This window comes from Microplitis demolitor, chromosome 4 (assembly GCF_026212275.2).
Source record: "Microplitis demolitor isolate Queensland-Clemson2020A chromosome 4, iyMicDemo2.1a, whole genome shotgun sequence".
In the NCBI taxonomy this organism is placed as follows: Eukaryota; Metazoa; Arthropoda; class Insecta; order Hymenoptera; family Braconidae; genus Microplitis; species Microplitis demolitor.
The window spans coordinates 1,620,536-1,643,323 of record NC_068548.1 but is presented as its reverse complement, the minus strand read 5'-3'; the positions used below and the strand labels follow the sequence as shown (position 1 = coordinate 1,643,323).

The 22,788-nt window shown below is 33.3% G+C and overlaps 4 protein-coding genes across 7 annotated transcripts; 1 reads left to right on the top strand and 3 right to left on the bottom strand.

Annotated features, from left to right (window-relative positions):
* Positions 1-12: 12 nt before the first annotated feature.
* LOC103571170 (protein O-GlcNAcase) lies at positions 13-6,993 on the bottom strand. 2 transcript variants are annotated; one of them, XM_008549220.3, is made up of 10 exons: positions 6,553-6,993; positions 5,839-5,890; positions 4,109-5,786; positions 3,868-4,042; positions 2,662-2,715; positions 2,147-2,232; positions 1,865-2,034; positions 1,232-1,427; positions 1,002-1,161; positions 14-471 (listed from the first exon to the last, which is right to left on the bottom strand). In XM_008549220.3, exons 1-10 carry the CDS (start codon positions 6,620-6,622, stop codon positions 335-337), a joined length of 2,778 nt encoding a protein of 925 aa, XP_008547442.1. In that variant the 5' UTR covers positions 6,623-6,993; the 3' UTR covers positions 14-334. The 2 variants fall into 2 exon arrangements, with proteins under 2 accessions (XP_008547451.1, XP_008547442.1); XM_008549229.3 differs by lacking the exon at positions 2,662-2,715 and having other exon boundaries at positions 13-471.
* An 842-nt stretch (positions 6,994-7,835) lies between these two features.
* Positions 7,836-11,821, top strand: LOC103571153 (serine protease persephone). 2 transcript variants are annotated; one of them, XM_053738893.1, is made up of 5 exons: positions 7,836-8,063; positions 9,431-9,625; positions 10,331-10,599; positions 11,140-11,438; positions 11,505-11,821. In XM_053738893.1, the coding sequence occupies exons 1-5, from the start codon at positions 7,985-7,987 to the stop codon at positions 11,797-11,799; spliced, it is 1,137 nt and encodes a 378-aa protein (XP_053594868.1). In that variant the 5' UTR covers positions 7,836-7,984; the 3' UTR covers positions 11,800-11,821. The 2 variants fall into 2 exon arrangements, with proteins under 2 accessions (XP_053594868.1, XP_053594867.1); XM_053738892.1 differs by having other exon boundaries at positions 9,428-9,625.
* Positions 11,822-12,296: 475 nt separating this feature from the next.
* LOC103571143 (GTP-binding protein 2) lies at positions 12,297-16,441 on the bottom strand. Of its 2 annotated transcripts, none has more exons than XM_008549192.3 (4): positions 16,117-16,441; positions 14,806-15,068; positions 13,504-14,747; positions 12,297-12,868 (listed from the first exon to the last, which is right to left on the bottom strand). In XM_008549192.3, exons 2-4 carry the CDS (start codon positions 15,062-15,064, stop codon positions 12,587-12,589), a joined length of 1,785 nt encoding a protein of 594 aa, XP_008547414.1. In that variant the 5' UTR covers positions 15,065-15,068; positions 16,117-16,441; the 3' UTR covers positions 12,297-12,586. The 2 variants fall into 2 exon arrangements, with proteins under 2 accessions (XP_008547414.1, XP_053594866.1); XM_053738891.1 differs by lacking the exon at positions 16,117-16,441 and adding an exon at positions 15,606-16,082.
* A 932-nt stretch (positions 16,442-17,373) lies between these two features.
* LOC103571136 (protein TAPT1 homolog) lies at positions 17,374-22,619 on the bottom strand. Its single transcript, XM_008549182.3, has 7 exons — positions 22,067-22,619; positions 21,816-21,970; positions 20,490-20,587; positions 20,085-20,413; positions 19,523-19,620; positions 19,233-19,448; positions 17,374-18,801 (listed from the first exon to the last, which is right to left on the bottom strand). Exons 1-7 carry the CDS (start codon positions 22,380-22,382, stop codon positions 18,142-18,144), a joined length of 1,872 nt encoding a protein of 623 aa, XP_008547404.1. The 5' UTR covers positions 22,383-22,619; the 3' UTR covers positions 17,374-18,141.
* Between the last annotated feature and the right edge of the window lie 169 nt (positions 22,620-22,788).

Genomic DNA, 22,788 nt, shown 5'->3' with positions numbered 1-22,788 from the left:
ATAAATTTTTTTTATTAATAAATGATCACATTTTTGTAAATATTACATTGATATTTAATTTATAATTAATTATTATAAATTTGTGCATTATTATCCATGATTGATTTTTATTTCGGTTGATAATAATTATCATTTTACTCTAGTGTTTAACACTATTGTTATTTTAATAATAAAAAAAATGTTTGCGGAAAATAAATTTTCATGTAAAAAATAGCTTGGGAAATGATGGGGGATCGATTACTCAGGAATTAGTTTAATGGGGTTGGTTGCTATCGGGCAGTGAGTTAAGCAAACAAACTTTGTTTATAAATATAACCGAGGAGTTGGCCTTGTGTTAGAAGCTCCGGGACATGGTGATGACACCGGGTACTTCCTCCTGGCCTTGGTTGTAGTCAACAAACCCTAGCTTGCCATAGAACTCATGGGATTCCTTGTCCATTGAACTTATTGTTGTATGGATACCAAATGATCCTGAGACAATTCATTAGATTTTATTATAGGCTTGTGGGTACTCATTTTAGAGGAAATTGAACGGGGAACAAGAATTTCATATCAAAATTTCAAAAAATTAAATTTACTACAGAATTCAATTTTGGTAAAAATCAAAATTTTACTTTTCAATAATTTACTAGTCATGTGGGTACTCATTTAAGAGGAAATTGCACGGAGAATAAGAATTTCATATCAAAATTTCGAAAAAAAATTTTTACAAAATTTAATTTTGGTAGAAATCAAAATTTTATTTTTCAATAATTTACTAGTCATGTGGGTACTCATTACAGAGGAAATCGTATGGAGAACAAGAATTTCAAATCGAAATTTCGAAAAAAAATTTTTACAAAATTTAATTTTGGTGGAAATCAAAATTTGATTTTTCAATAATTTGCTAGTCATGTGGGTACTCATTTTAGAGGAAATCGTATAGAGAACAAGAATTTTATATCGAAATTTCGAAAAAAAATTTTTACAAAATTTAATTATAGTGGAAATCAAAAACTTACCATTAGCTCTCAAAGCAGCCAGCACACAAGTAATCAGTCTTTTAGCAATAGATTGATCATTAACTGATGGTAGCAAGGAACAAATCAATGGAGATGGAAACTGCTGAGCCAATTGTTCCGAAACATCCGAGGAAAACGAATGAAAATATCGAATCGCTTCCTGTTAATTTAATAAATAAATCTTTATTCAATAAGTCCATTTAATTTTTACTTTATTAATGCACACATACCTGAACACTTTCAGGAAGGTCATTAGTAATATCTTCCAATGGATATTTTGTTTTCAATTCCGGGATCCACGAGACTGATAACTTTTGATTGAACGTCTTAACATTCAGCGCCACCAGCGCATAGCCTACTAGACCACTATCATCTTCAACAACCATACAGAACTCTGGGCTTATTGTTAAGAATCCACCGACTAATCTAAAAAATTTAACGAAATTTAATTAATTAATTAATAGGTCAGTGGAAAATTTTTCAAAAATTCCCCAGGCATGTGGGTACTCATTTTAAAGGAAATTGTACGTAGAATATTAATATAGGATCAAATTTAAAAAAAAAATTTTTTCGAAAATTAATTCTTTTGAAATTCAAAATTTTTTTTAAAAATTTCCTGGGCATGTGGGTACTCAAATGAGAGGAAATTACATGTGGAATAATAGTACAAAATCAAATTTAAAAAAAAAAAAAAGTTTTTCAAAAATGAATTTTTTTGAAATTCAAAATTTTTTTCAAAAATTTCCTGGGCATGTGGGTACTCAAACAAGAGGAAATTACATCTAGAATCCGACTCTGATATACATTCATGTTATGACTAAAGTAAATTTTGAATAACTTGATTAACTGAGAGTAAATTTTACCTGTCAGCAACTGCCGAAGTTCCAGTAACTCCAGTAATACGATTGCATAGAGCATAAACAGCATCTTCATCCGCAGGTAAGTATGGTCTTATTGTATAAATAGTACTTGTTGGCACTTCCGGTGCTTTGTATACAAATAAATCATTTCCACTATCAACTGGAATTAATCGCTGTAAATATTTTTCTTTAATTAATTGGCTGTAACTTGAGTTTTAATTTACATATTGCCACAATAAAAAATTTTTCCGATTAATTACTGAATTAATTAATTAATTAATTCACCTGCAAATCAGCAGTCAGGCCACCGCGAAATACCCATGGCTCTTGATCCCCACTCATAAATGTTTCTTTCCATCCATTTGAGAACCCTGTAGACAAATTAATTAATTAATCAATTAATCACTTAATTAATTTAATTAACATAAAATTTCTGACAAGATCTTCAGTCCTCTGGTTCTTCATTATTAACGTAACTAAATATCAAAAAAAAATAATTAACTTTAATTACTAATAATTAATTGATTAATCAATTAATTAATTAATTAATTAATTATTCAATTAATTACAAACTCTGTAAAAATTAATTGTAAAAAAAATTTCTGGATTGCCAAATGGTTCCTGTAAATTAGAAAAAAAAATTAAACTCCATTAGTCTGAAATTAAAATTTAATTAATTAATTAATTGATTAATTAATTATGAGAGCTTGTAATTAAAATACAAAAATATTGATATTTAATTACGTTAATAAATACATGAGTCATCTAAATAATTAATTTTAAAAAAAGTTGTCGCGTACATGTGTAACTGCCTTGAGTAAATGTCGTCATCGTTGATGGAAATTTCCCAAATGCTATTAACCGTAGACATAAAAAAAAAAAAAAAAACAAAATTTATTAATTTTTTTATCTATTTTTATTGAAAAGATCATAGCTCATATGTAAAAATATTTGAAAAGAAAAAAAATGGTTAGTTGAGGCTTTTGGAGCCAAGTTGGCAGCATTAGCCTTCGGCTCGTGATGCCAAGGTAAGACATTCAGCCTTTGGATTGGGTAGAAAATATATTCAAGACGTCTAAGGTGAATAAATCATTGATAGTTAATGTAATTATAATTTAATGGATGATGGAAAGCCAAAGGCTTGTGCAGCAAAGCTTATGTCAAAAGAAAAGAAAAATTCTTTAGACTTAATTTGAATAATTGGATTAGTTATGACTTTTTGTTTCATAGAGAAGAGTAAATTTTTACCAGAGTTGGTAGCATTAGCCGTTGGCTTATGAAGCCAAAATATTAACAGTAGCCTTTGGCTTGTGAAAAATTTAATAGAAGTTCTATTAATAAACAATTTAATCTTCCTAATTTTTGACAGTACTTGGTAGCAGTAACCTTAGGCTTATGAAATCAACTTAATAGCCTTACGATACCAATTTTGTAGCATTAGTCTTTGGTTCATGGTACCAATTTAGCAGCCTTAGCCTACAGTTCACGATATCAATTTGGTAGCATCAACCTTCAGCTTACGATATAAACTTAGTATCATCAGCCTTTGGCTCATGATAACAATCTGGCAGTATTTTGATTAAAATAACAATATCAACTTGGTAGCATTCTTTGGCTCATGGTTACAAATTGGCAGAATTAGCCTTCGTTTCAAGATGCCAACTTGACAGCATTAGCCTTTAGCTCACTATACCAACTTGTTAGCATCAGCCTTCGGCTCGATGCTAACTTGGCAGCATTAGCTTTCTGCTCAAGATATCAATTTGGTAACATTAGCCTTCGGCTCAAGATGTCAACTTGGTAGCATTACCCTTCGGCTCAAGATGTCAACTTGGTAGCATCAGCCTTCAGTGGAAGATGTTAACTTGGTAGCATTAGCCTTTGGCTTAAGATGTTAACTTGGTAGCATTAGCCTTTGGCTCAAGATGCCAACTTGGCAGCATTAGCCTCCATATAACCAATTTAAAATTTCTTTTCAATCAATAAAAAAAATCTAATCTACTTACCCAACCATTTAACATACGAATTTAATAACGATATAACTCCTCTCATGTCCCAAATATAAGAATACAAATCATAAAGTAATTCTCTATTCTCACAGTAAGTCATCCGTTGAAACAAACGATTAACAGCGCCACACATATCATTAAATTTCCCAGCTCTCGCCAGCCATTCCTCATACTACAATCAAAAAACTCATAAATCTCTCTCTTACCTTGTTCAACGCAACGCTAACCTCAAACTTACATCAGCTTTGCAGCTCTCATCTTTTTTTTTCAACACCACATGCGCGTTGCTCTTCAGCCAATTGAACTCCTGGAGAATCTGTATCCCCTGACCGCCATGTTCGAACGGTAGGTAAAACAGATCACAAAGCAGACTCAAGTCTTCAATTGTCAGCATCTTGGCCTTATCAAGCACCTTGTCTTTGTCCTTGTCATTCCCATCAGCTTCAGCGCCATCTGTCTCAACAATCATCTGAGTCCCATTGACCTCCTCTACCTGCATGCTCCCCGAGGTCCCACTGCACGTCGACGTATTTTCCACCATGGCCTCGTCGTCCTTGACCGCGTGGCTCGGGGAATTACTGGGGGTCGTATTGCAGTCCATTGGCTCCGTGACCTCACTCGGGGACTCAGTCCCAGTCCCAGTCCCAGTTCCCCCTCCATTCCCACTTCCAGCCGTGGCTCCAGTGGCCGTGGCTCCAGCAGCCGCGGTATCAACAGCCTCGACTTTATTTTCCGAGACCAGAGAATTCATAACCGGGCCCGTCGGGCCCACGAAATCTGTGGTTACATTGGAGCAGACCTCGGCTAGTGCTGCCAAGTGGTTGGTGTTGGTAGCAGTGGCCATTGGCGCACTGCTGACTGTGGTCACTGCGTTAGTGGTTGAGGTCAAACTCATGCAGGTGTTGACCGAGGGGATGATGGGGATGGGGATCGTGGGTGCGACCGCGGGCTGAGGCTTCGCGATTACGCCCCAGGCGGCTTTTTTTTTTGAAAACTCGCAGAGCCAATCCTTGATCGCAGCCTTCAGAGCGTGACGTGGGTGGTACATGTTTGCGGACAGAGTACTGGGGACGTCTTCCCCGATGACTCCATCCTCGGTCTCAGTTTCTAGTTTTATGTCCGCGGAGACGGTGTCATTGAGACTGAGGTCGCGCTTTCCGTCGACGTTACAACGGCTCCATTGGGCCAGGGTATGAATGGCGACGAAGTTGGCGCCATACTCGCAGTTGGGGTTCGTCAGGACCCCGCGTAATTTGGGTATGAGGTCAGGAGACCTGCCAGAGTAGGGCCCCAGGAAAACGCGCTTCTGGTCGTAGTCGTTTGCGTGGAGGTTGTCCCAGATGACTGGGGGCCGACGGAGGACTTCTGTTATCTCTTCGATGGACTCGGGGGTCAGGAGACGGGAGACGACTTTGGGCCCGGTCCACATGATGTCAATTTCCTGGGCCAGTTTACTGCCGAGGGTGTTGAGGTACTCGGAGCTGGGGACGTTGGGCATAGCGCGGGTCGCGCAGTATTGGGTGGGACAGAGAAGGAACGTCGGCTGGCCCAGGTGCTGGAAAATGTCGTTGGTCACTGAGACCTGGGCGTGGGCGAAAGACTGGAAAACTTCTTTGTCGGCTTCGGACATCTCCGGCTCGATATCGTCGAAGAGAAGCGCGAAGGCTGTGCATCCGAACTGGGACACTTGCTCGAGTTTTCGCTTCAGGGCGGTCACTTCTTTGACACTTGAGTAAGTGATGTCCAGACCTGGGGATAGTGCGTAGTAGAAAGTTATTCCTGAGTCTCGCGCAGAGGTTATCAGGCCCGTGAGGTGCTCGGCTTCTTCTACTGTGTATAGGTCGCGCCAAAATGCTCGGTGCTTATAATCGTCCTTGGGCGCGTAGAGGTACGAGTCCATCCCCCATTTTTTCATCCTGGAAGAGGAGGTTATTCAGAGAGGATTCATACTGAGACTTGAGTACTTACTTTTGGAAAAGATCTTTTCGTTGCTCTGTTGTCCAGGGTCGGCCGTAGAAACCTGGAAAATTTTTTGAAAATCACCAGGTGTTTTTTGAGGGAGTTTTTAGAGGAAGTATAGGGTTGCAGGTACTCTTTCCAACGGGATTTTGATGCTTTACAAAAATCATGGGTCAAATTTTGAAAATAAAATTTTTTTTAAAAATTCAAAATTGGAGTTTTGAACTTTTGGAAGAATATCACTACGAATGTTATTTAGAAGTTTTATAATCTGGGGAAGTTGATCGTTTCGAAAAACAAAGAAAAAATTCGATTGTGGGAAATTTGAGCCGGGATAACTCATAAAAATTTTTGAGGATATTTTTATAGGTGGCATTGAATTTTTAAGGGAAATTCCGTTAGTTTGAGTACCCACATCAATATATTTAGATGTCCCAAAAATTACTGACTTTTGAAAATCCAAAAACCAAAAAAAATATAGTTTTTCAAAATATATCGATGTGACCACTCATTTTACTCGGCATTGACTCCGCAATAATAAAATTCAGCTCGAATTTCAAAAAAACTGAATTTTTAAATAATTTTTGAAAAAATTATTTTCAAAAGTCAAAAGCAAATATATCGATGTGACCACTCATTTTACTCGTCATCACATCCCCTATCTCTCAGTACCATAAAAAAGTTCATATATTTATTATATATAAAAAAAAAGCCAATAATTACCTTCGACGACTCCGCAAATAAAATTACCATTTTTAGTGTTTGAGTTTGTTGTACCATTGGTTTCTGTCATCGTAACTCCAATTGATTAAAAATGTAATAAAAATTAATGAATTAATTTTTAGTTTTAATAAAATTACTTTTTAAATAAAAAAAAAACTTTTTCAATGCGAATACTTCAGACACATTTATTAATATTTTATTTATTGGTAAATAAATTCATTAACGTGAGTGTAAAAAGTATTAAAATATATATATGAGCATCTTAAGTCACTTGTTCATTTTTTTATTCATGTAAACAAATATATAGATTTCACTGAAAACACTAGAGTTTGTATTTAAATAATTGTTTGGACAAATTGTTTATTAAGAAAGTAAATATTGTTTAAAAATGCATCTATGTGCCAAGTAGACGATGAAAAAGTTTTTTATTGTTTTTATAAGGGTTATTATTATTATTCTCGCGACATTCAGTCGGTATTACACTGGCGGCGGGTAAAATTAATTTTGGCGGGAAAATTCAAATATTTAAATTTCGTCCTTTTTTTATTAACCTCCATATTTTTAGTTTTATTTTAATAAAAATGTTTTTTTTTCAAAAAGTAATGTCCCATTTTACCCCACTTTCCTATAAATAATTCTATTGCCTCAAAATATATTTTTTTAAATTTGACTTCAAATTTTTATGACTGATAATAAAAATTTAAAAAATTTTTTATTAATTTTTTTTCAAAAATTTCATTTTTTATAAATTTTGTATTAATTTTTTTTATTTCTTATACGCTGTCTGTAATTTTGAATTTAAAATTTGAAAAGTAAAATTCATTGAAATTAAAAAAAAAACTTGAATAATTTTGGCGGGAAAATTCAAACATTAAAATTTTGTTATTTTCTAATTTTTTTTTTTCGGCCACCAGATTTTGAATTTTTTACTTGAATAAAATTTCCCTTTTTTTTTTCAAAAAGTGGTGTCCCATTTTCCCCCACTTTACCCTAAAAATAATTCGGCAGAATTCTGTTGCTTTCAAAAATTTTTTTTTTAAATTTGATTTAAAATTTAAAAAATTTTTTTTCCAAATTCAATTTACTATAATTTTTCTATTTATTTTTATTTTTTTTTTTTGTCTTATAGATCGTCTGTAATTTTGAATTTAAATTTCGTCCCTGAAAACTATAAATTTATTAAATTAGAAAAAAAAATATAATAATAATAATAATAAATTGAAGTATCAGAGAATAAATAAACGGAGTTGAAAACTAACTTTAGTCAGCCGTCCGACGTCAAACTAGTCGGACTCGAGTGTTTTTTTTTTTTTTACTTTTATCAACAAAACAAATAAATTTAATTACGTTTAATTAATTCCAATGAGATAACAATTAAATTTACTTGTCTATTGCTTTGTGTTGCAATAATTTTTATATTAAATAAGTGACCATGGAAATTTCAAAATCTGTATATTTAAATATAATTTTTTTTTGTGGATTATTTGGACTAATTTCGACACAGCTCGAAGGTACTTTTAGATTTTTGAATTTGATTTTTTAAAAAACTAAGTGATAAAAATATATTTTATTTGCCTTTTTATCAGAATTGGATAATTATTTTAATTATTTACAAACTATCGTCAATTACTTGTCCTTGAGAGTATAAATATATATATGATTACATATTTTTTTTTATATAAAAAAGAAAAAAAATTTAATAATTCCCTGATTAAATTTAAAAAAGTAACTTAAGATCTAAAGTCGGAGTTAACTATTGGGTATAAAATAAAATTGATAAATAATTTATTTATAATTTAATGACCGACGCAATTAATTTTTATCATTTTTTTTTTTATTACTTTGGATCTTTACCTGAAATTTTGAATTAAGAGTAAAAAAAAATTATTTTACATTAAAAACATTCTGAAATTTTTTTTTGTAAAAGCAACAACAACAACAACAGAGAAAACCAGTAATAATAATCATAATAATTAAAAAAGAAACAATAACAACAACAACAACAACAACAACAAACACAAAGGCAAAATACGACAAATACAAAGAAAAAGTACGACAACAACAACAATAACAACAACAACATCAACACACAGAGTAAAAGTCACGACAAATACAAGATCAACAACAACAGCACTTGAAATAACAATAACAGCAACAACTACAACAACAACAACAACAACAACAACAACAAAGAAAGATAACAACAACAATAAACACAAAAAAAATGGAATAAATGCAAGAGCAGCAACAATAGCAACAACAGCAACAACAGCAACAACAACAATAAATACAAAGAAAAAACCGGAATAAATACAACAACAACAACAACAATAACAACAAAGAAAGACAACAACAACAACAACAACAACAACAAAAAGAATAAATACATAAAAACCGGAACAATTACAAAGCAACAACACTAGCAACAACAACAAATACAACATCAACAACAATCGCAACAACAAAAAATACAAAAAAAAGAACAAATACAAGAGCAGCAACAACAACAACAACAATCAAGAAAGATATTAAATACAACAGCAACAAAAACAACAACAACAACATAATCAATAAATACAAAAAAAATCGTAACAATTACAATAGCAACAACAACAAATACAACAGCAACAACAACAACAATAACAACAACAAAAACAATAAATACAAAAAGAAATTGGAACAATTACAAGAGCAACAACAATACAACCAACAACAAATACAACAACAACAAAAGCAACAACAACAAAAATAACAACAACAACAACAACAATAATAATAATAAAAACGACGATAACAAAAAAATTACAAAAATAGTAATAATTAAAAAAAAAAAAAAGGCAACAAAAAAAAATAATAATAAAATGATTTGTTTCAGAAGGAAGTGAATGTAATTTAGACAACGGCGAGATTGGAATCTGTAAAAAATTACCAGAATGTCCCCCAAAATTAGAAGACGCGCGTAAAGGTAGACGGACCGCGTTATCTAGTCGCTGTGGTTTTAGCGGGTTCATTGAAGTTGTTTGCTGTCCCATTCCTGTTCAAGAAAAAATCGGAATACGTCCCGCTGATGTCGGTATGTAAAAACCCACGGAAATAACCCATGGGTAAAAAAAAATTAAAATGCCATCAGCTCTTGCGTCACGACCTTGCTCACGTCGTCTTTTCGGCTGTACACATAAAATATATGATAATTATATTTAATATATATATTTTTATATTTTACCTTGACAAATTTTAAATGTACGATTATACTTTGGGTATTTTTGGCTCAAGGATTCAAGATACGGTAAAAATGTATAGGAACAAAATTATAGAGAATGAAATTATCTACAAATTTGTACTCTTACATTTTCTTCATATCTTTGATAGTTTAAAAGTTATTTGAAATTTAAACTCAGAACGCGCGGGAGTAAAAATACTATTTTTAATACCTAGTAATTTAAAATTTAAATTCTAGCCCCAGTTTTGCAGATACGTCAAAAATGAATAGAAACAAATTTATAGAGAATTAAATTTCCTAAAAAAAAGTATTGATAAATTTTTTCTTAAAAATTGATAGTTTCTGAGATATTTTGATTTAAAAAAAAAAAAAGAGTAAAATTTAAGTGAAAATTGAAAAATATATACAAAGTATATGAATATATATTTATTTTGATACACCCACATATTAATGAAAATTGATATGACGTATTTTATGATATTGATATACTATCTGACCTAATTACTCAGTATTTGCATGATTGAAATAATTAATAATAAAAATATAAAATAATTTCAGCCTGCCACGATTATGAAAATGAAATATTGAGTGTGGAGAGATTATCATGGCACATATTGGCTGGAATAGAGGCTGAAGCTGAGGAGTTTCCTTACATGGCGGCTCTGGGGTATTTAGATAAGAGTGAGGACGATGTAACCGAGAATGCGGAAAACGGAGGCAGTAAGAGGAAAATTGCTTACTTGTGCGGGGGAACGATTATTGCGCCGAGATTTGTTCTCACAGCTGCACATTGCGTCAGTAATTTTAACGAAAATGTTCCGATCATGGTAAATATTTACAATAATAGAGTATTTTTATTTTTTTCCTCGCAGGATTTTTTTTTGTCATTTTATACTGACAATTGGGTAGAGAAATCAGTGACGAGTAAAATGAGTACCCACATCAATAGGTTTCCATTTTTTTTTTTTTTTTGTTTTCAAAAACAAATTTTGAAAAATTCAAATTTCCAAAATTTAACAGATTTTTTTTTTTAATGTGATCACAGTAAATAAATAGGAAATTTAATGCTGAGTAAAATGAGTACCAACATCAATATATTTTTTCAAAAATAAAATTTGAAATTTTTGGAAATTGAAAAATTTTTTTTTTTGCAGTTTTATAGAGCTTGAGAGCCTGAGTAAAATGAGTACCCACATCGATATATTTCTATAAAAATCACAATCGCCAAAAACCGGAAATCCCGAATTTTCAATATTGCACCCAAAAAAATTTCAAAAAAAAAAAATTTGACTTTGACTACTTAATAGAAAATTAAATTTCCTGTTAAACGAGTACCCACAACCCAATGTTTCGATTTCAAATTTCAGGTACGAGTGGGATCAGTTGATTTGGAGTCCAAGGACCCGAATGCCCAGACCATTGCCATAAAAGAAGTGATTCCTCATGCCAAGTACAAACGCAGCACAATGTACTATGATATCGCGCTACTGAAATTAATCGAGCCCATAAATTGGTCGAAAACCGTAAAGCCAATTTGTCTACAAACAAAACCCGCGTCAACTCTAAAGACCGATATCCCAGGGACTTATTTGGTAGTCGTGGGCTGGGGCGCTACTGACATTGATCAAGACCAATCGTCCAAGCTGCTAAAAACTCCAAGTCTCCAGTAAATTTTTTTCATCACAATCGCAAACTTCCGGTCATAAAAAAATCTAAATAAATTTATTTTCAGGTTTGAATCCAAAGAAAATTGCTCGGTTGCTTACCAGGGATTCCGACAGCTTCCTTTCGGTCTGGATGACAAAATGATCTGTGCAAAAGATCCCAATAGTACTCGGAGAGCAGACGCGTGTCAAGGCGACAGTGGAGGTCCTCTTCTGTTGCTGTCATCTTCTGGGGACACGGTCATTGGGGTCACTTCCTTCGGGCAGAGCTGTGGAGGTCCCAACGCTGCGGTATACACTTCTGTTTACTCATTTATTGACTGGATTGAAGAAAATGTATGGCCCGAGCGTGTTAATAAGTAAAATAAAAATACTGAGTTTATTTTTTAAATTTTGATTTTTGATTTTTACCTGTCGTAATTTTTTCCAATTTTGATGAGAAATTCTTGTTTTGCATGTGATTTTCTCTCGAATGAGTACCCACAAGCCCAAGAAATTTTTTCAAAAATTTTTGGATTTTGAAAAAATTTGTTTTAAGAAAAAATTTAAATTTTGAGAAAATTGATAGTGTGCTATTGTTCTATGGATGATTTCCTCTTGAATGAGTACCCACATGCCCAAGAAATTTTTTCAAAAATTTTTGGATTTTGAAAAAATTTGTTTTAAGAAAAAATTTAAATTTTGAGAAAATTGATAGTGTACTATTGTTCTATGGATGATTTCCTCTCGAATGAGTACCCACATGCCCAAGGAATTTTTTCAAAATTTTATGGAAAATCGGATAAAAATAAAAAAAAAAAATAAGTAAATATATTTGAAGATAGTACTTTGTATTTTTTTATTATTTTAGTCATCTTAGATCTAGTCTATTTACAATGGCCGCAACACGTTAAAGTAAATAATATAATTTAATTATTATTATTAATGATATATAAAAATATTCGTCATAATTATAAAATAATTACGATAAATATTTTTTCACAAATAAATACTACATATTCTCTTTATCATTTTTTATTAATTTTAATTTTAATATTAATATTAATATTAATTATAATTATCCAGTAATAGTTATATTAATTTATATTATAATATAATAGAGCATCGAATATTTTAATTTATATATTTAAATTATAAAGTATCAGTATCTTTAAGGTCGATTCTGCGACCCGATGAGCGGAAATACCTGAGTAATTTTTCCGATCCCCTTGGTCTTGCCTTCGCGGAAGAGAAGTCTCATGCCGACATGGAGGTACTCGGGATGACTGACAAATCGGAAGAGAACGGAGGCAGTATCGTGGGTTTGGAGACCATCTTCTTTAACGTCCATTATTCCTTCAATTACACATGTCTGTCTTACATTACCGACATGTACAGTTGCTTGGAATCCTGGATAAATTCCTTTCGCATGATAAACTACAAAAACAGTTGCCTGAAAAAAGAAAAATTTTTTTTAATATAAAAATTAAAAATTTCGATATATCGAAATTTAAAATCGATATATCGAATCAATATATCGATACATCGAATTAATATATCGACGTATTATAAATATATCAATGTATCGAATCAACATATCGATATATCGAAGTAATATATCGATATATCGAAGTAATATATCGATATATCGAAGTAATATATCGATATATCGAAGTAATATATCGATATATCGAAGTAATATATCGATATATCGAAGTAATATATCGTTATATCGAAGTAATTTGTCGATATATCGAAGTAATATATCGATATATCGAACCAATATACTGATGTATCGATATATCGTATCAATAAATCTCATGAATACTTCGATATATGTAGTCAATATATCAATATATAAAATTTATATTTCTATATATTAAATTTATATTTTGATGTATTGAATCAATATATCGATATTATACTTCGATATATCGATATTATACTTCGATCTATCGATATAATACTTTGATATATTACTTCGATATCTCGATATGTGACTTCGATATATCGATATATCGAATTTATACTTCGATATATCGATTAAAAACTTCAATATCTCCAAAATTAAAAAAAGAAAATATTTACTTGAAAGAAAACCGTCGCATGAGGATGATCAGCATGTGAGACCAAAACCATTCCAGGTCTAAGATGCGGCAGTCGATCATTCATTCCCTCGAGTGTCAAACTCGCACTCTGTGACGCCCTCACCAGACAGCACGGCGCCTTATTCCGATGAAGACTCACGACCTTAACATGCGAGAACTCTCCATCCGGCAGCGGACCAACCAGCAGTCTAGCTCCAGGCGCGATCGTTCCTTTAACCAACAGTCCCCCAAGCACCGGGTCCGGGAGTCCCGCGACTTTAAAAGTCTCATCAATTTGAAACAGACACTCCCCAGTCTCCATCTCCAGTGACTCGGACTCCGAGGGCAGCTCGCGAATAAACTGGGTCAGATCTTCCAGTCCCGCCCCCGTCACGCTGCTTACAGTAAAGACCGGGATCTGTGACCCATAATCCAAAGTCCTCGTCCTCGTCTCCATTCCATTCATCAGCACCAGAGTCTCATCACAACCCTGCGACCTCACTGCGCTCTCCAGCTGCTCCAGTGTCTTCCTCTCGCAGAATCCCAGGTCAATTTTAGTCACGACGATAAAAAACGGCAGCCTCAGCGCCAAACAAAGCGCCATGTGCTCCTGCGCAGCTTCATTGAGCGGTGGCGCCACCACTAGCATCACATGGTGAGGACTGTAACCCATAAGACCCAGAAGTGTTGTCCTTAAGTACTTCCGGTGACCCGCAAGGTCAATAAAAGTCACAACTTTCGACGCATGCTCGCAAATTTCCTCTGCTGTCGTCATCTCCGCGTAATTCAGCACGTGGCCATCGCTGTCGAACCCAATGATCTCATGGGAGATCGACGACGTCCTTCCGGTTCTTATCTCATGTAGATGGCGCAGCATGTTGAGCCGAGCGCGACCACGTCCATTGTCCAGCTCCCCCTGGGTCAGGACTCCTAGCAACGTGGACTTCCCCGCGTCCTGGCAACCCAAGACTGCGAGTCGGAGATCAGTCACATCCTGGCCCTCTCGGTCGCCCTTCCGGAGTTTCTTTACGATTACTTCCGCTACGCGTCGCTCCATGTTTGGGTTCGGGTTGGGGCTCGAGTGGGCGGGAGATTTTGAAATTGAACTGGGGGATTTTGTTGCCTGTCGTTCGCGAAGTACTCGCGTGGTGGCGCCGAGTCGCGACGCCATTTCGCGTAGGGTTTTTAGAGAAGCTTTCATTTCTTCTCGTGATAGGCCGGTTAATTTTCCGTTGTCTTCTACACCTGCAAATACGCATCAGATTAGCGGCTGATATTATTTGTATTTAGCTCGGTGACATACCGATTTGGTAGATCGCTTCGCCGTGGCCTTCTTTGAGCCGCCATTTCATCTGCGTGACTAGATGCTCGAAACGCTGGCATGAGGGATTTACTAACTTTAGTTTGTATTCGATGTTTCCTTGCTCTGGCTCTGGGGGCAGGCACTCGATCTCCTCATCTTTTGTCATACTAGAGCAGTCTATGTCATTGTTATTGTTGTTATACTTGTCCCATTTAGGTTTTGGGTCCTCGGTGTCAAAGAGCGCGAGAAATGACTCCATGGTTCTGAAACAAAAATTAGAGCTCATAAGTTTTGCGTCGTGCAGAAACACTTGGGAAATTTTTTGACTTAGGGAATGGATTCAGGAGGAAATTTCGTCAAGTTTGAGTACCCACATCAATAAGTTTAAAAAATTAAAATTTTTTCGAAATTTATTAATACTGGAAATTGAAAAAAAAATTTTTTGGGAGAATGGACAGTAGGAAAATGCGTGGGAAGTGATGCCGAGTAAAATGAGTACCCACATGACTATATTTAGACCGGAAGTACAAAATATGTAATTTATATCAAGTGATATACCAATAGATATATGAATTAATGAACTTATCGGAATATATCGATGTGGGTACTCATTTTACTGGAAATTTCCCGCTCTTTTCAAAGAAAATAACAAAAATACTTAAAATAATTTTTGTGTAAAATGGCGGTAAATTTATTAATTAATTACCAAATTAAAACAAACAAAAAAGTAATTTTTTTAAAGATATCGATGTGGGTACTCATAGAACGCAAAATTTCGAGTACTTTAAAAATATCACTACCAAAAATAGAAAATTTTATTCACAAAAATAAACATGAAATTTACTTCCGCGTGATTTTAAAATACAAATAAACTTAAGTGACGAAATTAAAAATCATATTATTTTGTAATAATAATCATAAGATTGCATCATAAAATCTTTATATTCAATGTCACGTGATATATTTTTGACAATCGTTGTATACAAACACAAAGAGTCAACAATCACACAAACACAGCCTCGATATCCGACACTTGACATCCGAAACTACTGACGCAGAACTTATGAAGGTCAAGACAAAGTTAAAAAGTATGACAGAGATACTCTAGAATTTTTTAAAAATTAGACTAAAATAATAAATAAGAAATAAAAAAAAAAATATAAATATGATGAAATTTTCAGTGAAAGTGACAGCTGGTTCGAGAACTAATCGCTGGGATATTAATTAAGTTATTTAACAAAGAAGCTGGTAAATGTAATACTATTAATTAATAATTGATAAGACTGATGATTAAGAGTAAATGTCACTTACTTTGTGTGATTACCAACACAGTCCAGTCATAAATTTGTTTTGTTTTAAATTCTCGCATCTAATCTGATTGTTAGACTGCCGCCATCTTGTCCTTCAGCGTCTCCTTGCGGCGAGAAATTACTCAAGTCATTTTGAATTTTTTTATGACCTGTATATATATAGATATATATATTAATATATAGAGTATTTTTATAACGTTTGTTACATGACGTGAGTGTTTATTTTATTTTTTGATGACGTACGCGGAAGTTATTGCCGAGTTTCTTTTTTATTTTATTTAAATTTTGGCGGGAAAATTATATTTTGTTTTTTTAGTTTTGAATTGCGTGAGTGATTTAGCGAATTGAAGTATTGAGTGATTCGAGATATCGAAATATGTTCGAGATATTGATCTTTTTAATTTTAGTATTGATATATTTTTTTTAATTCAAATAAAAATAAAAATTTCGAAATCGAATCGAATTTTGAATTCTTTTAAATTAAGTAATTTATGGATTCGAGATATTGAAATTCAAATTTAAAAATCGAGTCCATTTCAAAACTTAAATTATCGTTGAAACTCATTCTCTTCAGTTTTTAAAAAAAATTTTGAAATTCCCGCCAAAAAAAAAATTTTTCCTATCAAATAAAATTCAAAAATTTTCTATAAATATTATAAAAATTTTCTCACTTCGAATACTTTTACAATCCAATTATTAAAAAAAAATCAAATTTCAAATTTTCCCGCCAAATATTTCTTCTGCGCATGCGTTAGAATTCAAACCGCCTTTAGTTTCTTGAACGCGCTCTCAACTATTGCACGTCTATTCTACGGCTCCCTGGTCCCAAATTACTTTTGTCACTTAAAAAAAATTAATTACCTACAAATTAATTACAAATATTCTCTAATTATATTTTTTTTTATCAATGAATGTCTAAAAAAAAATAAATTAAATTAATTAAACTACTAAAAGTGTTAAAAGTTGAAAATTATCTGAGTGTCTAATGAAGTCGTGTCAGTGTCAGTAAACTTTAAATTTTGAAAAAAGAAAAAAAATTTACTTCAAGTCATCACCGGTGAGTGTGATTAATTTTTCATTAATTAATTAAGGTCATAATTATTATTTATTAAAAATATTCTGTATAAATTTAAAAAAAAAAAGATGTCGGCCCCTAAAGGATAAAAACAAAATGGCGGGAGTAAGAAAAGTTTTTTTTTTTTTTTTCGTATTAATAATAAAATATTTATTAGAAATTTACATTCAACTCAAATAAACTTTCCGTATAAAAAAAAAAAAATAGCAATAAAAAAAAAATTAAATAATCAAACAACACGATCTTATAAATATAAAAATTCCCATATATATATATGTACACTTTACAACAAAAATTAACTAATATTCTATTATTTTAATCAATCATAAGTCTCCAGAGCTCTACGTACCTCGAAAATAAATAAAATCACCCGGGAAATTCAAAAGAAATTAATCGAAATTCCTCCCGAGTATTGTTCATCTTAGGCATGACAAAATGGCGCCAAAATTCAAAATGGCGGAATTTAAAATCTCGTTGATGGATTAAAAAAATTTTTTTTTTACAAATCACTCAGAAAACATTTTTCGATATCCCTGATCATGAATTTTAGATAAAAAATTCCAATTTAAAATTATGTTAGTCCGCAAAAGAAAGTCAGATGATTTTAAAAAAATTTTTTTCCATTTAAAGTCAAAAAAAAAAATTAGTAAAATAAAAAAGTTAATGAATTTTGATGTTGTGGTGTTTAGAGGAACATTGAGGCTTTAATTTAAAAAAAAAATGATTTAAATCAGTTGATAATTGACGGAAATATCGGCTTTAGAAGCTTTGAAGTCACGGGCGGCCATTTCGTGGCATCTGGTGGCGGCCATTTTGTTTAGGAATCAAAATGATTTTAAATTAGTGGCAACGGGTAGATATGGGTTAGATTAATGATTCTGTAGAGTAGAGAATTGAAAAAAAATAACTCAAAAAGCACGTAGATGGCTCTAGAGTCTCCGAAAGACAAAATTAAGGCAACAGAGGTTCACTTTCGGCTCGCATGACCGTTTTAACCTCTAGATTAACGTCATTACATGACTGTGAAGCCTCACAATTTTTTTTGTCGGCATTGAGACCGTCATCGAAGCATACGTTCGTCAAACTAGTGGCGCTGTTTGACAAAATGGCGACTCCTGATTTAGTTTCTTTGTCATTTAACACAATCAGGGGCGCTACGGGTCCAAAGTCGTTATTATTGGCACCGTGATTGTGTGTGTAGATGTTCGTGTGGTCGACACTGAGGGTTCGATTAAATACGTTATTCTTTCGGGTTTTGTCGGTGAATTTTTGGTTCGTGCTCGCGGAGTGGGAAGCGATGAGATCACAGGCTTTTCCTAGAATTATTAGGCTGTTAAGGATACGCAGCGCGAAGAGGATAAGGTAGCCTATGAAGAAGAGAATGAAGTTTGAGGGTCGGGATGTTGCTGAAAGAGTCGAGAACAGCACGCGGCCCATTGCGACACTAAGGGGGAGGGGAATGAAGCCCATTCGTCGCGCCACTAGGTCCGAGGGATCGGAAAATGCCGTTTCTTGACGGGTCTGGGCCATATCGTACGCCAGGCTCAGTGTGTAGTCTCTGTAAACTGTTGACAGCAACTCATTAAAGCGGGTTATGAACGCGTGCTTTATCTGAAAGATAAAAAATTTTTTGTGAATTTTCTGAGCTCCTGAGGTCATTTCGTGAAGTTTTAGTACCCACATCATAATATTATGGTTATAAAATAAAAATTTTCAATTCACCATATCGTAAATTTTTGAAATTTCATCTCGTACATTCAAATTTTGTAAAAATCAGTGATATTTTCGTCTAGAGCTTGCGATCACGAGTAAAATGAGTACCCACATCACGATATTTAAACAACTTGTGCTTGAGCTCTAAATGATTAATTACAATTAATCATTAAAATCACTAATTACCGTCAGACTCAAACACAAGCTTGTGGGTACTCATTTTACGCAGAATTGCGTAAACTTTCGAGAAAATCTATTCAATATAAAATTAGTTGTGTTCATTGCCTAAAAAATGGCGGATACGCGTGCGTAGTAATTTTTTCACTCACCCAATCGACTATTAATTCAGCAGCCAATAAAACGATGCAGTCAGGCAATAAAATATAAAGGCGGTCCATTTTCCACGCGTACTCTTTCATCGTTTGCAAACTAACGGCCAGTAGCAGCATCAGAAGATGGAATCTTTCACGTACGTCCGCACATGACAGTTGGAATAAATTACTTTTGTCGAATTTTTTAAAAACGGAACCTTTTAACTCGACAAACTGAAAAAATTTTTAGTCAATTAATTAGTTATTGATTAATCAGTTAATTAATTAATCAATCAATTAATACTTACGTTATTTGACAAAATTATAGTCAGCAATGCTTTGTTACTACTATTAATAGCGACATTTAATGTCGTCGCTTGTAATAAAACTAAAATACTATGCAATACTAATTAATATAATTAAGGAAAATTAATTAATAATTTTTTATTGAAAAGGTGCCATCATTACCGTGTAGTACTCGATTCTCCGAGTAAAATGAGTACCCACAACAATATTTTTCCACCAAATTTATTTCGTCATTGAATCGATTAATTGATTAATCAATTAATCAATTAAACGACCACTATATTTACACACAATTTTTTTTTGTAAAATGAGTGGGGTCATTTTATTGTACATAAAATTCTGCGTAGAATGAGTACCGACAAGTCTGGATAGCGTTTAGGTCATTAATTAACGGCTTGATTAATTAATTAAGCCGCCATATTGGTTTTAGGGTTAGGTACGCAAATATATCGATGTGGGTACTCTAATTAACGGAAATTTTCTCAGAAATTGAATGGCAGTATTCATTCTTAGGAACTGAGTAACCGGAAGTAGAAAAATTAAGTTTTGATTAAAAAAGGATACTGACATAAGTGATGGCGAATAGTAAATGAGGTAGTGTGCCTAAGTGTTGACGACGACGGGAGCGAGATCGTGATTGGGGTTCGGTGGCGGTCCAGAGAAGTGCGTCGATTGTGTCCTGGCCGAATGCGCTGAATAGTCGGTCCCCCACTTCCAACATATTGTAAAAAATGTACAGTTTTATTACACTCTGACTCTTTACCAAGTGATACATTATCGAAGTATCGACTTTGGTTGTCGCTACGCAACAACTTATTACGACTATTCCTTTTAATAAGTCACACATTTCTGCTGGTCGTAAAAAACGTTCGGATTTTTTTGAATTCGTTGCTCTGAAATTTAATTTATTCATTTATTATTATTTTTTTTTTTATTAATTACATAAAAGTTTGTATTTTTATGCTGTACCTGAAACAATATCCTAGAGATCGAGATATTATGGCCCACAGTGCCATTATAAACCGTAGAGGTAGAAACGTGTAGACAAATAGAAATGAATCCGCACACTAAAATCAGAAAAATTATTTTTTTAATTAAGTAAATAAAAATAGTTCAAAGTAATGAGAATTTAAAAATGGAACGGCTGACCCAAATTCTTAGTGTCCCAAAAATTCCCCATAATCAAAAAGTTATTTTAATATTTTTACAACGGGATATTCAAATTTTTTTTGCTATTGGGACAGTGGCTTAAAAATGGGACATCCGCCCCAAAATACCCAGTGTCTCAAAAATTCCCCACACCTCAAAAATTCTCTTAAAATTCTCCAATTAGAAATACCCTCTTCCATTGGGACAGTAACCCAAAAATGGGACACCTGTCCCAAAAATTCCCCACATCCCGAAAATTTTCTACCATTCTCCCTAATAAAAATGTTAACTTCTTTCCATTAGAAAAGAAACTTAAAAATGAGGCACCTGTCCCAAATTTTAAGTGTCCCGAAAATTCCCTATAATTTAAAAAATTATTTTAAATATTTTTTCACTGGGATATTCCATTTTTTTTCTATCGGGACAGTCATTTACAAATGGGACATCCGTCCCAAAATACCCAGTGTCTCAAAAATTCCCCACACCTCAAATATTCTCTTAAAATTCTCCAATTAGAAATACCCTCTTCCATTGGGACAGTAACCCAAAAATGGGACATCTGTCCCAAAAATTCCCCACATCCCGAAAATTTTCTACCATTCTCCCTAATAAAAAAAACTATCTCTTTTTTATTAGAACAGTAAATTAAAAAATAAGGCATCTGTCCCAAATCCTAAGTGTCCCGAAAATTCCCCATAATAAAAAAAATTATTTTAAATATTCTTTCACTGCGACATTCAATTTTTTTTCTATCGGGACAGTCATTTAAAAATGGGATATCCGTCCCAAAATACCCAGTGTCTCAAAAATTCTCCACATCTCAAAAATTCTCTTAAAATTCTCCAATTAAAAATACTAACCTCTTCCATTGGGACAGTAACCCAAAAATGGGACACCTGTCCCAAAAATTTCCCATATCCCAAAAACTTTTTACAAACCCCCCTCATAAAAATAATAACCCTGTCCCCGGAACAGTAACTCAACAATGGGACACCTGTCCCAAAAATTCCCCATATCCAAAAATTCTTCTCAAACCTCCCAAAAAAATCCCACCTTTAAAACTATTCCCAAAAAATGGACCACCTGTCCCCCCTCCCCCTCTTCAACTACCTCCCACCCCACTGTCCCACTTTCCCAGCAAATTACCTGCAGGAATCCATAGGTCATGAACTTCTCCACCTCCCTGGGTATTTTAATAAACGAATAAATTTTTTCCCTTCTCGCTGAAAATCTTTCCTCGTCATTTTCCAACTCGTAGCCCCTCGTCAGCTCGGTCTTGATGAACCCAAAGAATGACACACCTATTAATTACCCATCAATTAATTATCTCCTCACAAACAACTATTATCTCTCAAAAAAAAAAAAATAATAATTAATAATTCACCATAATAAATTACCTTTTTTAAATTTTTTCTCTCTCTCACTTTCTTCCTCTCCCCCTTCCCCTTCCCCACTGCCCTCGCCGTCATTATCGTCCTCGTGATCCTGATTATTATGATTATGATTAAAATTATTATTATCTGAATAATTATCAAATTTCAATCCCTCAATACGTTGATTACCATCACAATTAAATGATTTACGAAATCTTATATGTTTTTTATCCATTATATTTATTTGCTCGTCATAATTTTTACTATTGTCACTATTATTATTTAAAATATTATTGCAATTATGTTTATTATTATTATTTCCAACTTGTTCATTATCCATCGTGACACTATCACAACATAACCTGTTATTTTTTTTGAATATATATATAAATATATATATATATATATATATATATATATTATGAGTCAGTACTGTCTGTACAATAACAGCTGTCGGGTATTATCGATACTATATCGTAAATCATATCAGGTTTTATAAAAACATATATATTTATATTTTTTATTTATGTGAGTGTGCACTTGTGACACATCATCACTTATACAACACATTTGTTATTGAGTTTTTTATTGTGGATGTTAATTATAAAGTTTGTATTGTAAGCTTAGGATCGTTGGTTTAGTCGGTGGGAAACAGGTGGCGTGAGTTGAATAGGGTGGCGGGAAAATTTGAATGTTTGAGGAATTTTGGTTGAGAGTAGTAGATTCGGGAGACGATTTCGTGAAGT

Excerpts from the sequence above, each read along its gene's own strand:
- LOC103571170 (XM_008549220.3), bottom strand. The coding sequence starts at position 6,622 with ATGACAGAAACCAATGGTACAACAAACTCAAACACTAAAAATGGTAAT. Across the intron at positions 2,716-3,867 it reads TTCGTATGTTAAATGGTTGG|CATTTGGGAAATTTCCATCA; the intron begins GTAAGTAGATTA and ends TACGGTTAATAG. Across the intron at positions 1,428-1,864 it reads ACTTCGGCAGTTGCTGACAG|ATTAGTCGGTGGATTCTTAA; the intron begins GTAAAATTTACT and ends TAAATTTTTTAG.
- LOC103571136 (XM_008549182.3), bottom strand. The coding sequence starts at position 22,382 with ATGGATAATGAACAAGTTGGAAATAATAATAATAAACATAATTGCAAT. Across the intron at positions 21,971-22,066 it reads AGAGAAAAAATTTAAAAAAG|GTGTGTCATTCTTTGGGTTC; the intron begins GTAATTTATTAT and ends GGTAATTAATAG. Across the intron at positions 19,621-20,084 it reads ATTCGCCATCACTTATGTCA|TATTGCATAGTATTTTAGTT; the intron begins GTATCCTTTTTT and ends TATATTAATTAG.
- LOC103571153 (XM_053738892.1), top strand. The coding sequence starts at position 7,985 with ATGGAAATTTCAAAATCTGTATATTTAAATATAATTTTTTTTTGTGGA. Across the intron at positions 9,626-10,330 it reads AATACGTCCCGCTGATGTCG|CCTGCCACGATTATGAAAAT; the intron begins GTATGTAAAAAC and ends AAATAATTTCAG. Across the intron at positions 11,439-11,504 it reads CTAAAAACTCCAAGTCTCCA|GTTTGAATCCAAAGAAAATT; the intron begins GTAAATTTTTTT and ends ATTTATTTTCAG.
- LOC103571143 (XM_008549192.3), bottom strand. The coding sequence starts at position 15,064 with ATGGAGTCATTTCTCGCGCTCTTTGACACCGAGGACCCAAAACCTAAA. Across the intron at positions 14,748-14,805 it reads CGAAGCGATCTACCAAATCG|GTGTAGAAGACAACGGAAAA; the intron begins GTATGTCACCGA and ends GCGTATTTGCAG. Across the intron at positions 12,869-13,503 it reads ATGCGACGGTTTTCTTTCAA|GCAACTGTTTTTGTAGTTTA; the intron begins GTAAATATTTTC and ends TTCTTTTTTCAG.